Here is a 14,235-nt window from a genome sequence, read left to right on the forward strand (position 1 = left end):
CCTCTTTCTCTGTTACTACGGCCCCCTTAATCCTAAATTTGCATACATATTTTTTTCCATTTGCATCAATACTACACTGCTGTATTTACAAAAATATTTAGCTTCCTGTATTTAAAGTTTTTTTTTGTTTTCATTTTTTTTAAAACCCTCATAAAGTCCTCAACCTTCATCCGTTTGTTTTGAACCACATAACTTATGTGCTTCAGACCACACCAAGGAAACTCTTACTGCCACCATGAGAAATCCACCTCTTGACTCACCTCATTACATACTTCAACAGCACATGCAGCTAGGCAGACACACATAGACTGTGCACAAAAGAATACATCTCTGCAATGTCAAAGTGAACCTGATCCAGGTGAGCAGTCTCTACAAATCTGTCATATGATACATACATTAGCAGCAAATTCCTCAAGCAAGATTAGGTTTTGTGCCAGGTTGGCATAATTTTAACCACACAAGCTGGTGAACATAGTGGAGCATTTGTTAGTTAAAAGCAGTAAGTTAGTGGTGTTTTAAAGAAGCATGATGAGTCTGCAGTCACCAATTGCTCATCTTTTTGGTACTTTCTGAGACGTGAACTTACCTAGCACGGAGTATCCTTTTACAGTCTGTGTTGTGATTGCTATGGCTGTTTGTTGATAGACTTTTGGATCCACTCCCACTTTCACACTTACCAAGGTTTCTGTCACATGATGCAGAGTAATAACAGCAAGTGATTTACATTTCTCAAATATAACTTGAATACTTCCACTCTGCAAAGACTGTACACTTTTACACCAATAGGAGCACCAGCTGAACTTTATCAATAGTGTCTTTCCTGTCATTGAATTATGATACCGGAAAACCTGTGTTGAATGCTAATTATTTACCGCTTTAACACCCACAGCCTTCCGCAGCTCTAACCAGATGACAATTCAAACAAGATAAAGAAGACATCCTCCAACTCAAACTGACCTTAAAACAGACTGAGAGGGTCCAGCTTGCTCTGCTGTAATCTGCTTTTAACGTTTAATGCACCAGCACCTGTCATAAGGGATGGCATTGATTATGTGTAATTACTCATGGGACTCATGCAATTTAAATTAACACTAAAATTCTTCTAGCTTTTCCACCAAAAAATCAGAAAAAAATCGTTTTCGAGAGACCTTATGGTAATGATGCTTGAATAGATTTAACAGATGGCCATCTATAATACTTTAACCCAAAAAGCATTTTATATGTTGACAAAATCCCCTAAATTTCCATCTTTATCCACACACATAAATGGGATGTGTTTGTGTGTGCCACTAATGGTTTCCAAGTGCCTAAGCTGCTGGTCTTGTAACCATTTGCCCTGCATTGTATTTGTGCTTCTTTTAAGGGGATGAATGCCTTTTTGACTGAAACATTGCATTTTTAATGCCACAATAAAGGCAACAGTTCAAGCAGAAGGAGTTTTTTTTAATCCTCGTTTTAACTTAATCTCCAGTACTTTTATGTAAAAAAAAGCTTTTTACCCAGCCACCCATTTGCTTTGAGTGAAGCCGTCTCACTAAATAAAAATCTAAAGTCTCATAACCATCATCTTTCCCTTCAGCTGGCTTCCATTTATTAAGCCTGCACCACTTTCTTGTGCATAATAGTAGTCACTGACGTGTATGAAATAGCTAATATTTATGTGTGCATGAGTAAAACAGCTACTGACTGAGGGAACTAAATACTTTATAGTACCAAACAGGAGGTCAGTGAGGACAGCAAATAGGAGAAACTGCTCCTGTGAGTGTATGCGAGTATTGACAGTGACTTTTGGTTTTCGCAAAGCATCTTGCACTGCGAACTACACAATGCCTCAGCACAGAAGAATTCTTCTTGATTACGGTACTCAGTCGGAAAATCTCACGATTTGTCTTTCCAATGCACTGATTAATGTGCTTGTTGCAGCCAAATTCTGTCCTTTATATGTTTAAATCAACATCACAAAGTTGTTATTGTTTTTAAATCAAGATTACCCAGATGACCTGCATTATGAGGGTGCTTTACAAACTTGTTTGGAATGTAAGTAGAGAATTAAACAGCATTTTAACTTTGGTTTCTCTATCTCTATTACAGATTCTAAATAAAAGAAACACAAAATGTATATCAAAAGAAATGCAATACAAAGTGATAACAAACAGTGATTTGTATTGATCTATGATATACCGATCTGTTTACATCCAGCCCGTAACATAGGACGATTAAAGAAATCTGCTTTGTACAGCAATAGGCTGTAGCCTCTGCTCTGCATCTGACTTGGCAGCTTTAAGCCTGGAGGAAGCCTTTACTGAGGGACCTCAATCAGTCTCCATCTTCTGGATCAATATCCATTAGTATCGGAGTGCATGTATGCATGCATGCGTGTGTGTGTGTGTGCGTGTGTGTGTGTGTGAACAGACTGGGTGAATGAGCCTGAGTCATAAATGCAAGCTCTGGATCAAATTTCTCCCTCCCTTCACTCCTGCTTGTCTGTTTCACTGGTTCGTCTTGCACAAACACACGGACACACCAACGCTCATTCAAACATACTGACCGACCTTATGAACGGCATGCTGCAGCCTCTGAAAATTCATTCACAAGGCCCAGTAGTACAGACGGTACATTTTTCCTGGTGGATAACAGCCTACACGACCAACGAGTGTACAACAACTGTATAAAACCAACACTAAATCAGTGGCTACACAAAGACATGTTTGGAGTGGTGAAGTTGATGATTGACAACATGCCACAACAAAACTCCCCATTTCAGAGCTCTGAGGCTTAGGTATTAATTCCAGTCTGGAAGACAGGGGAGAGACAGAGGGGGAGCTTTTTTTTTTTAATAGTTGTCATTTTGCATCAGGACACAGGGGCCCAACACCATGAAACAAGAACAGGAGGAAAGGGGGGGCATGAAACAGACATTGGCGAGTGAATGCTGCAGGCAGGCAGACAGACAGTGGGGAGAGAAGACATGGGACAGACAAAGAGCCCAAATGCCAAAGGATGGAAAAAGAGATGAGGATGGAGCTGTAAGAAAAAAAGTGTAGCCTATGGCAAGACATTCAAACCTGTGCATGTCAGAACAAGATTCCCAGACCCATGAGGAGGAAGTTCATAAGCAAAACAAAAAGAGGGGAGCCCAAACGTGACACTGAAGCCTACCAACTACTGCCTGTTGTACAAAGACAGTAGTGGGCCATCTATACTTAGGCGTATATTGGTTTCACCATTGAGAAAAGTCACAGAACAACAGATTGTGCACAATATGGTCTATAGGCACAACTGAGCGTAATAATTACACACTGATTGCATCTAAAAAATATTGGATAGCAGTTATTCAGTCTCTAGTAATCGTCATCATATAATTATCTCATACACTATGTGGTCTCGTCAATCATTGTCCTGTTGACGTCAGCACAAACCCTGTAAATGACAGAACCTCACAGTGGGGGCAGGGGGCAACAGCACATCAGTACCACATCCTCCTGATGTAGCCTAAGAAGTAGAAAAATGGAGAGCATTATGCCATAATGTTCTTTAAAGCTGCCCATTTTTACTAGTCACTAGTTATGATTAAGAGAATGCATTACAGACAGATATGAGTCAAACTGGTGTTAAACTATTCCTGTGATAGGAGAATAATGTGTATATTAATGTTCTTTTACATGTATTCAATGTATTTGTACCAACAATTTGTATTTGTTTTATTTAGCACCTGCAACCCCAAAACACTTGTGCAACAAAATCTTACTGTGTCCCTGCTTCTCTTAAACAAATAAAGTTATTACAAAGTTTTAGCGCTCCATTGGTAAATAAAGAGCTGACCTGCCAACATAAACCACAGCAGATAGGCTTGCAGCAATAAGCTATATCTATTTATATCAATATCTATTTTTTTTTAAATATTCAACAAATTAACAACGGATCTGATTAACAACAAAGTACAATGGTTGCAGCTGTGCACCATCAGCATACAAAGTGTGGATGCAAGTGTGTTACAGGCTGCCTCTCGCCTCTCTCCTCAAGCCATCAGATCAGCTCAATATGGATACCCAACTTCCCTCTGTGGCTTATTATCTCACTAGACACAAAACCACAGGGGCCAGAGGCTGAATGTCAATACTCTACATTCTCCTCTTTGTTTACACCCATCAGACTGAAACCCAAAAATATAAGCATTACAACAACCCCCAGTGCTTTGGCTTATGAACAGAACGGATATGTGTGTACACGTTGTGTTCCATTTTGTACCATAAGTCACAATATCAAATCACCAGGGTAAATTAACTTGAAAACAACAGAGTAAGTATAGCCATAATCTTTAGATGAGTCCACTAGCAGACATGACATTAAGCACTGGATCTAATTCACTGCCTGCAGCCACTGAACAGAGCTAGAGGGTTATCTGGCAAATGCAAGCACAGCCCAGGGCTCACCAGTTGTTTTTCCCCCTGTCAAAGACCCACAAACAGGCAGATTTTTTTCGTAAGGAACACAATTTCATTCAGCTGTATCCATAATAAAATACATTGTTTATACCTGATTTAAGGTTATACTGCACTGTACAAGGAGCATAAATGAATCACAAATATCTCCATGCAAAGTAAAACTTAACCTCATATTTATGTGACCGCTTAAATCTCCACAAGGACCCCTGGATTTCACAGTTTATGAGCCATTGTTAAAGCAATGAAATCATTGTAGGCCCGTGGTGAGACTTCAACACAGTCCCTGCTGATATATTAGCCGTCTTAGCTAATGCTAGCAATTAAGTACATGCAGCTGGGCAGAATTTTACAGAAAACGGAAGCGTTTTGTTGCACATGAATAAATCAGTGTCTCTGCTAGTTAGATGTTTTACCACAACCACAAGAACAAGATATAGATTAAGAAAGGCGGCATTTTGGCCTGGCAAGTTGTGATACGAAGCTAGCTTATCCTGCACAGTGCACACCCAAGCTGTATGTGCCACGCCATGTATTGTTTACATAGCTTGGACGGTTGTGCTAAATTTTGACAGCATGAAAGACAACAAACAAAGACCCAGCAGTGTACACGGTTTAAACAGACACACACTTTACGGATTCCTACCAAACACGCCACTAAACTGTAAAGATATACGGCAGCGTTGTCAACCCACTGAAAAGCTAGCAATGCTAAACTAGCTAGCAGACAGGATTCACTAAATCTGATTCGGGATTCACAGCTAGCACTCGAAGCTAATATTGAGACAAATAAAATAAGCCACCAGTCCATTATCGGACAGTCTTGGTCAGCTCATTTTCTCATAGAAAGTAACTCTAATTCTCTTGGACTTTAATTAAATCTTATTACAAAAATGACCCTTGAACATGCTTGTAAACACAATAACAAAGAGAGGGTTTGACCTAAATATCTCAGTCTGGAGTTGGACAGAGAACCCACATCGTTTATTTCTTCATCCTAACTCATATCTATATAAAACGTTCTTATTTTCACAGCCATACTGTTAGTGGGCTTAATTTGTGTGGATAGAAGGAGAAATACATTGATTAGTGTATTATGAAAACCAACGAAGACTAGCCATGCCATGCACTGTAAAATCTAGGTGAGGTGTCCGGGGATGGATCTCAGACAATTAGCACTCTAGCTAACGTTCCTTAGCTGCTCAGTCTGGGTGAGCGAACAGATGTAGCTAATTAGAGAAATATGGGCGAGAAACGATATGAGAAATGTTCACAGCTGTGTTATCCCCTGCAATTAGCCCGGTAACTCATTTATCGCAATGCTTGTAAAATTCTTAGGCTAAAGACCTTATCTCCAAACATGACAACACGGATAGGAACAATGTCCCTCACGTAGTTGGAGCAACGGGATCAGCTCCCAGTGGAGCTCAGTCCGACCTCTCCCACTCTTTCTGGGCTTACCGGTTTTGAAAAACGCTTCTATGTCGCTGGCGTCCTTCGTCGTTTCCTCGGCTCCTTCCCCAGAGCTCATGGTTGCCACAACCCGTACCTGGAGCTCAGTATCGCCCGAGTAGACCTCCCAAAAAATCGACAAAAGGGTGGCACACAATCACTCCTGTCCTGACAAAAGCGTCATTAAAGCCACACGGAGGGTTACAGCGACTCGTAGACGCTAACAGTGCCATCTGCAAACCTCCATCTTGGGGTAAAGTAATTGGAAACGATCAGCCGGGGGCACCGGGTTCCTCCTCGGAGTGGAGCCGAGGGGAGAGTCGCTGGAGCGGGGATGTGGGGGGCGGGAGGGGCTGGGTCGCTGCTCGGTGAATCTCCGTAAGCTTTCGGAAATGAGCAGACGGTGGGTCATCAAGGAATGACGGCGGTCGGCGCGACGGTGCCACGAGGGGGCAGTGCCCCCTACTTCATTTACTGAGTCTCCTTCACCTGTTTTCAGAATGTCTGTTTTCTGTCACCATTAGTGGAAGGATGACTGTGATGTGGGATGAAACAATAGGACAGTACAGCTTAATGACTGTCATAATATCAGCAAACGTTTTCATTGTGTTCCCTTTGTGAGCTTCAACAAGATATCTATAAAATCCTGTATGTATGCAATTAATTGCAATAAAAAATACAAATTTAAAAATTTAAAATTTAAGTTTAAATGTTTTACTGTGCTTTCATAAGTTTAAAAAGGGAAACACAACTCAACCGTGCTTCTAAAGCTTTCAACTAATAGTGCATTTCAAATTTCATTCAACACAGGCAATAACAAGCCTGTCAATTATGATAATTATGAAAATGGTGGATTTAGGGTTTATATGTAACTTCAGCTCTCATTAGTTTCATTGATATGTGTATAAAATTACAATAAATTTTTAGTACAAGGGAGGTATGTCTCCCGGATACAGGTACACAGAGGAGGTCAGCTGCTGAAACTCGACTATATCATATTTACATCACTGTTGCCATCTACTGGCTGAGGCCGGAACCGACGCCCCAAAGTAGAAGAATAGAATAGAATAGAATAGAATAGAATAGAATAGAATAGAATAGAATGGAAAATACTTTATTTATCCCAAGCTGGGAAATTTCGCTATTGCAGCAGCAAAATACAGGCACTAAAGCAAAACGGTAGAAATTAAACAGTATAAACATTATTTACAGCAAAATAGAAAAATTAAACATAGGTGCAGAAGCAAAAACGTGCAATTTGTAATGCAGAACATTGTCCACACAGGTCTGGTAAGATATTTATAGCCATGTATCTTTAGTCAGATATTAATTACCACCAATAATAATAAAACAAGAAGAAATACATAGTTACAGACAACAGAGTCAAACCGGCCGGTTAAGTAAAAAATGTGCCTTTACAATTGATTTGAAAAGTTTGATGTGTGTATACAGAAAGTTTAAAATTAACCCTTTATTACAATGTACTCACACTACACACACCCAGTGTTTTCCAGGGAGCAAAAATATATTGATCAACTGCCGGGAAAATGTAGCAACAGACTGTAAAATGATTTATCGATGAGATGACATTATATTGTCCTTTTATAACTGGAGCTCAACGGGAAAATTACCTTTTGCTGTAACATGTTCATTGCAATTAGTGGAAGACTGGAGATCATCTTCTACAATGCAACTTCTCCAGCAGCTGAAAATATGTTCAGTGTGGAGGAGTATGGTATTTAAATTGGAGTGTGCAATTGATATATTTATTTTTTTAGAAAAATGAGGGGAAAAATACTGGTTTGTAGGCAAATTAATTTCACTACTTAGATGCTGATGTGTTTCTTATGATGGCCAGCAGGGGGAAAGCTGATACTAAAGATCAACTGGCAGTAATGGAGGAGAGATACCTCTCCAATCCCTCAAATTCATCAGAACATTGTCCAACTGCTAAGAACAATAGTTTCAGTCCCTGTAGTTTCTCAGTATCATTTCCAATTAGCGTTATGAGTCATTTGTTGTTCTGGGTTGTTTAATTAATTTTGATAATAACATTTACAGATTTTGCTGGCAAACCTCATTATCAGCTGAGGTTGTGTGTTTGGCTTGACACCGACTTAATTTGTATGAAACATGTGTATGTGCAAAGAAGACAGCAGAAAAAAAGCAGATGAGAACAAGGCTCAGTGACAGGACGGTCTCCTTTTAATAACTCAGGACCATTGAATGGCTGACCCCTGCCTTCAGGTTGTTTCATTCCCACAGTAACCCCTGCCAAATAGCAATATATCCCTCTGAAATGTCAGCCGTAATTACTCCTGTGCTCTGAGACAACCTCTAAAATGAAAGAAAGCAGGTGGTGATCATGCTCCGTCTCCCCCTCTCTGTCTGTCTCTGTCTCTGTCTGCACATCCCAGCTGTCCTCATCATCACTGTTGTTGAACTGCAGTTGAATCTTCATCTTCAGTCAGTAATAGCCAACTCATAGCAAACTCTTATTGGCCACCGCCTGCTGCTCTGTCATAATTACATGGAAGGAGAGAAAAATAACAGTAGGTAGGACTAGTACACACACACACACACACACACACGCACACACATAGAGGGAACACACACAGCCTAATATGAATTACATAATAATAAAAGCATGCAAGTTGTTAAATTTCTTTTGAAACATGGGTTTAAATTTTTAAAGGTAAAACAAAGCAACGTCTGCAGCTCAGCTGGTGAAGGGGAACAGACAAACACACATCCACGCACCAAAAAATATGGGACAAAAGTATATCACACCTGAAGCCTGCTAAATGGAAAAGGCTAAGAGGTTAACTGGACGGCCATGTCAACAATAAGCTTTCTTTCAGGTCACTATCATTTTCTAAGAGATACACACTCACACAATGTGTTACTGTCATTTCTGTGCATGTCTCTGACCATGTTTGTGTCTTTTATTAGCAAAGCGATTGATTTATAGAAGTATGTATACCCAACTGGTCATACGGATACCATTGAATTCAATTTGGCATGATTAGCTGGAGGTGCACCATCTGTATTTCCAGTGCTGACAGACTGAGAGGTTATTTATACTTTATCTGAAGCCGTTGGACTCACCCATAACTGAAGCACGTAGCTATTCCACATGGTGCTGGAGGCATAGTCTGCCCGGTGTTATAAACTGATCTGCTGGCAGAGAGTTACACAGCAGATGCAGTGTGAGACCTTTGAAGGGCCTTTAAGGGTCAAGTGTTATTAGCATAAAGGAGGACGTGCTACGACTGACAGACCATTTGTTTTTCTTTTCTTCATAGACTTTTGAAGACTTTATAGAAGTTCAAAATGAGCAGAAACTCTCATAGGGCAGGAGCAGCAGGCTATTTATGTTATCCAGCTGCTGAAAAACAGGATTTTGATAGGTACGCAAAGAGACTGGACTGTTGAATGAGGTGTGTGTGGGGCCTGCAGGTGGTTCCAGTGCTAATATTCCCTATAGCTTCGGATTTTAAAAATGAACAGCTGTAGTCTATTGGATCGGTACTCAGTAGAATACACTGTAGTGAGGTGAAATGACTGATCTCCAATGCCATGTGCGTAATTGCGCACAGCCATCTCTCTCCTTCTTTTGTAATTAAATCAGCTGCAGCATGTTAATACGATTCTTCATAAAACCAGTTCATTTTGTCATGTCATCATCTTTTGTCAAAGTAAGATGCATATTGATAAGCCTATAGGTAATACCAAATAACAGCCTAAGTCTTCGGCTCTGGTTTAAAGTATTGAAATAGTTTGAGTGAACGCATACAGGAGTGTTCAGGGCTCGATTGATAAAGCAGGTTTAATGGGAACTCTGTTCAGCCTGATGAGGGGAAACATACTCGGAGTCTGTTACCATGGTGACTCAGCCTGTGAACATAACAGATTTCCTTCAATAAACCTTGAGTTTCTCCGTCTCCTCCCCTTTACAGAGCCGAGAGGCTGACTGATTCCCCTCATTCATTATATCTTTACCAGATTCATCATTTATGTTTGAGCGGAAACCATCCGAGTGAATGCTACTGTCCTCAAATAGTCAGCGGGGTTCACACTGGGAGATGACTAAAAATAATACTAAAATAATGATGTCCTATTTTTTTCTGAAGTCCTTTGGACGTCTTCTCCACACGTCCAAAAGACGTCTTTCCCGGACGTCCCGAAGACGTCTTCTGTGGACGTACAGAGACTGACCCATCGTGCGCCCTCGGGATAGGACTAAATGCTGTACGTCAGCAGTAACTCGGCATCTAAGCAACCACAGACGCCAGCGCACTGCGTCCTTAAGCCGAGAGTCCACCAGTTTTTACACTGAGGGTTATATTTTACTAGCGCCATGGACGTTGAACTGGAGGCACAAACCAAACCACTGTCCACCATATCTGTCTTCAGTTATATCCCACCACGACGAAATGTGCCGGAAGAAACGTCCTACTTCAACAGAGAGTCAAAGGTAATCAAGCCGGAACTGGAACACAGCTGCTGTGCTAGTTAACTAACACTATAGTGCTGTATCATTTCAAACACATTTCTCCATGGGCAGGTCTCAGATGTCTCCAACTATGACAGAATGTTCCACCAGGCTGAAGGTTATGATATGAGACTGCACCGGGATGACAGGACACACTTTAAAGGAAGAGGACTTCAAATAAACCAGGAGGTACTGCACACATTTTAGTGGCTATGGTCCAGGCTCATTATATTCATTATATGGATTTATGTTCTTTAAACTTTTTCAAATAATGTGTATAAAGTGTATTGTACTGCTACCTACACACATATGGCTCTTTAGTGCCCTGGAAGTAAATGTCATTATCACAGAATATGTTTTTAAAAAATAATAATTCATATTTATAAGCCTCTTTGATTTTTTTCCCACAAGGTGGCATTTGTTTATAGCTCCTATTGAAGCCATTTCATCTCCATAGAGTTATTATTCATGTCAAGAAAACTAGCTCACATTGAGTTTCTGGGTCATTGAAAGCAGAGAGGGCGGTGAACAAAGCAGCCACACACACAGCTGAGCTTGTAATTACATCGAGTTGAGTGGTTAGCTGTCAGGCTCAGTGACAGTTCCTGCCGAATTAGGATGTTTCTAGCCCAGAATTCACATCTGAGTAGGAATATGTTCAAAAAATGTATTCATTTATCTATTAATTAGTTTATTTATTTGCATGTGATTCTCCCTAAACCACCAGTGGATCTTTCAGAGCCAAGAGATACCGCCTTCAGTCTGGCCTCCCTGAAGTCAAAGGTTCCAAAGTCTGTTAAATAATAAGCTCAGACACACAGCTACTGAGGATGATAATGAGCAAGACACGCACTTCAGTTTCTGTCAGTATAACATCATGGTGTAGCTAATAGTTTCATTTCAGGGCCAATTTTCTCCCCTGGCTGTGATGTACGCTTTTACATGTAGCAGAGCAGCAGAGGCAAAATGATGCCTAATTGGAAAGAACTATGATCTTTTCATTAAGTGCAAGCACCTTTGCTTTAATGCCTTAGCAAGGCATCTAACTGGAGCAGCAGCACAGCACAACTTTCAGTTAATGCTGAGCTAAAAATGCAACTGCATAATAAGCTGAAGAAAATATGGTCATTAAATGTCATTATTATGGTGTTTCATTATGACTAGCTCCATCATTTACCTGCAGAACTAATGTCATTGGTACTATATGAACAGGTTTTACCTCAAAGCACCGCTGTGTCAAAACACAGCCACACAGAGCTCCTTGGTACAGACCCCACACACAAATGTTGTTTTTGGCAAAAATACATTTATTATGTTTTTTTGTGCTCTGTAATATAACCCATTATTTACAGCACAGCTTCATCCCATCTCTCCATGCCTTGCTGTCCTGCTCTCTTCCAGGAGAAGTCCAGAGGTGTGCCGGTGCTGTCCTCTTCATGGTACGGCCATCTTTCTACACCTGCGCTGTACCAAAGAAGCCGGGAGCACGCGCGTGTGGCTTGCATTAAAGCTGAGTTTTACATGAAAAATGGGATCATCAGAAATGTGGACGAAGGTTATGGTTCAGTGGCCCCTAGTAAGTAAATTTCAGTTTAGTTTGGATTTAATCAGATGACATTTGAACATATCACTGTAACATGCACTGGTTACTGCACAAGTTTGTAAAGAAACACTGGGTTTGTCAAAAGATGCAGAAACACAGGAGAAAGTATGAACACGGCGACATTTACCACAAAGCTTTTCTCATTTAAAATCACCCCATCAGCATAAATATAATTTGAGGGTTCAGGTGGTGAAGACAGACAGAATCACAAAATGTCTTTCAGTTATTACAGCTAAATCTTTCACATGATAGCAGAGATGAGAGTCTTGGATTCTTCAGATTCTGTCTTTAATATAATAGGCTCTTTTATAAAGCTGAATGTCAGAAGTGATGCGAATTCATAAGCATACTCCTCACTGCATGAACATTTGAATCACTGAATGTTACTGTGGGAACAGCTGACCAATTTTTATACTACTTTGGTATATCGATTGAACATCTTTTGAAACCTTGAATGAACAGGTCTCATAAAAAAGACTAATCAGTGTTAGACCTATTCTTCCCTACATTTGATTGACTTTTTGTTACCCTGGTCTTACGTAAATACATTTTGTACCTCATTAACCCTACTTCTTGGATGCTTACAGTATAAATTGTGAACCCACGCAGCTAAGACCAAGCCTCCTGCATAAAGGCATTTTGTTGAGAGCAGACATCTCTCATTTGCTTCTGCCTTTGTGTCTTGGCAGAAATAGGGTTTTTTTATTCTTAGAAACAGTACAGTATGCCACTCTGTTTGGTGTTAAAACTGTAGTGTTTATTTAAGAGGATTGGGAACACACACACGCATGAGAAATAAAAATGATTTCATACAGGCTGGTATTTGGTCAGTGAAGCCTTTAAAATGGTTTTACATCTAGTCAGAGCTGCTGAAGTGAGTGTAGCTTGTTGCTGTACTTCAGTCAGTCCATAACTCCAACAAATATCATGTTCCACAAAATAAATGAAAGAAAATAATGTGTTTTTGAAGGAACTGTTTTGCAAGAGGAAACAGAGTTATAGTTTACTGTTTCTGTGGGGATAAACACTCTTTTAGAGCCAACCTCAAGTGGTCGTTTGAGGAACTGCAGTTTTTGTATTATTTATTATAAGGTAATATCCCTCCATACCAGCGGGTGGCAGTAGTCTGTAGTTTTATATATATATATATATATATATATATATATATAGTACTGTGAATGTTTATAGTGTCCGAAGCCTTTCATGGGGCACTTGTGTTTGGGGTACTAAAGCGAAAGACACACAAAGAGAGGACATCCATTTATATACAAATGTTTAATGAATAACAAAAGGATGGCAGTGAACATGTACACACAGGCTGTTGGTTTGGTTTTAGATGGACCATAAAGAAAAGAAAACTACTTTTCCTCTGTGCCTGAGTCCACCTGCTCGAGTGGGACACAAACGCAGCTCTAAAACTATAAATACATATCACAGATTCTGGCAAACTACCCATCTCACTGGCAATTTGTTGGCATCAACAGCTTTATATGACTATAAACTATTGTAACATCCATTTGGAATAAAATGGAACAAACCGGCTGATGCTGCCAACCAGGCAGAGATTTAAATTAAAAAAACAAACAAACAAAAAAAAAACCCAGCTCGGCAGGCAGCAGCCCAGTTTGCTCAAGTATAAGGCTCTGAAGCACTGCAACACTGGCATGGGTAATTAGCTCCACACCAGCTACTATTGTACAGATGGATGACTGTGGTCCTTGTGAGTTGCACTAATTTAGCAAACCTCTCTTTAGTCAGGCACTCCTTTTAAACTGTGAAGAGACTCCTTGGAGCGAGGTCCTTGTTACACTTGAGATGTGAAAACCCATCCGAAGTGCAGCCTTGAAGGACTGCTGCGGTGCACCTTGGCCCTGATCTACATTGTGTTGCTAAGGACAAAAGTGGTTCTCAACAATTGCCTATCCATTGTACCGCTGGCTTCTGGTAATGGGTTTTACTTAGAGAGCATGACAAATCATTGTGCAGTTGTGTTCTCGAGTCTATTTGTTCACTTAGTGTGCCACACTTAAGGCATCACAGTCCCTTGTGACAGAGATCGGGTCATCTCTGTGTGAACAAAGTAGGTCTTTAGCTCTCCTTTGCCTTTCACGTTAATGATGCCGCGACATGAACACATGTAACCTAATGTGGATAAGATATGACTCGTCTCCTCTGTTACCTGCAGAAAGACAAAGAAACGTGACAAGAATAAAACATTTACTAACATGTTTTACACCATGGAT

The 14,235-nt window shown here is 40.3% G+C and overlaps 3 protein-coding genes across 7 annotated transcripts in view; 1 reads left to right on the plus strand and 2 right to left on the minus strand.

Annotated features, from left to right (window-relative positions):
- LOC114432639 (triple functional domain protein) overlaps positions 1-6,278 on the minus strand; it is a 52,887-nt gene extending 46,609 nt beyond the window's left edge. For 3 of the 4 annotated variants that reach the window (XM_028400788.1, XM_028400784.1, XM_028400786.1), the window contains exon 1: positions 5,904-6,277. In XM_028400788.1, coding sequence (XP_028256589.1) covers positions 5,904-5,973 — 70 coding nt within the window. In that variant the 5' untranslated portion in view covers positions 5,974-6,277. Of the gene's footprint in view, positions 1-5,903 lie in introns of all 4 variants that reach the window. The other variant, XM_028400785.1, reaches the window with a different exon arrangement.
- Positions 6,279-10,185: 3,907 nt separating this feature from the next.
- Positions 10,186-13,856, plus strand: cfap90 (cilia and flagella associated protein 90). Its single transcript, XM_028399332.1, has 4 exons — positions 10,186-10,371; positions 10,462-10,578; positions 11,791-11,965; positions 13,747-13,856. Exons 1-4 carry the CDS (start codon positions 10,255-10,257, stop codon positions 13,761-13,763), a joined length of 426 nt encoding a protein of 141 aa, XP_028255133.1. The 5' UTR covers positions 10,186-10,254; the 3' UTR covers positions 13,764-13,856.
- Positions 13,857-14,004: 148 nt separating this feature from the next.
- adcy2b (adenylate cyclase 2b (brain)) overlaps positions 14,005-14,235 on the minus strand; it is a 29,195-nt gene continuing 28,964 nt past the window's right edge. The window contains exon 25 of one of the 2 annotated variants that reach the window (XM_028399329.1): positions 14,005-14,171. In XM_028399329.1, coding sequence (XP_028255130.1) covers positions 14,019-14,171 — 153 coding nt within the window. In that variant the 3' untranslated portion in view covers positions 14,005-14,018. The remainder of the gene's footprint in view (positions 14,172-14,235) is intronic. The other variant, XM_028399331.1, reaches the window with a different exon arrangement.

The sequence above is a fragment of the Parambassis ranga genome, chromosome 2, assembly GCF_900634625.1.
Source record: "Parambassis ranga chromosome 2, fParRan2.1, whole genome shotgun sequence".
Taxonomy (NCBI): domain Eukaryota; kingdom Metazoa; phylum Chordata; class Actinopteri; family Ambassidae; genus Parambassis; species Parambassis ranga.

Coding starts and splice junctions, on each gene's coding strand:
- cfap90 (XM_028399332.1), top strand. CDS start 10,255: ATGGACGTTGAACTGGAGGCACAAACCAAACCACTGTCCACCATATCT. Junction 10,372..10,461: donor ACTTCAACAGAGAGTCAAAG/GTAATCAAGCCG, acceptor CTCCATGGGCAG/GTCTCAGATGTCTCCAACTA. Junction 10,579..11,790: donor GACTTCAAATAAACCAGGAG/GTACTGCACACA, acceptor GCTCTCTTCCAG/GAGAAGTCCAGAGGTGTGCC.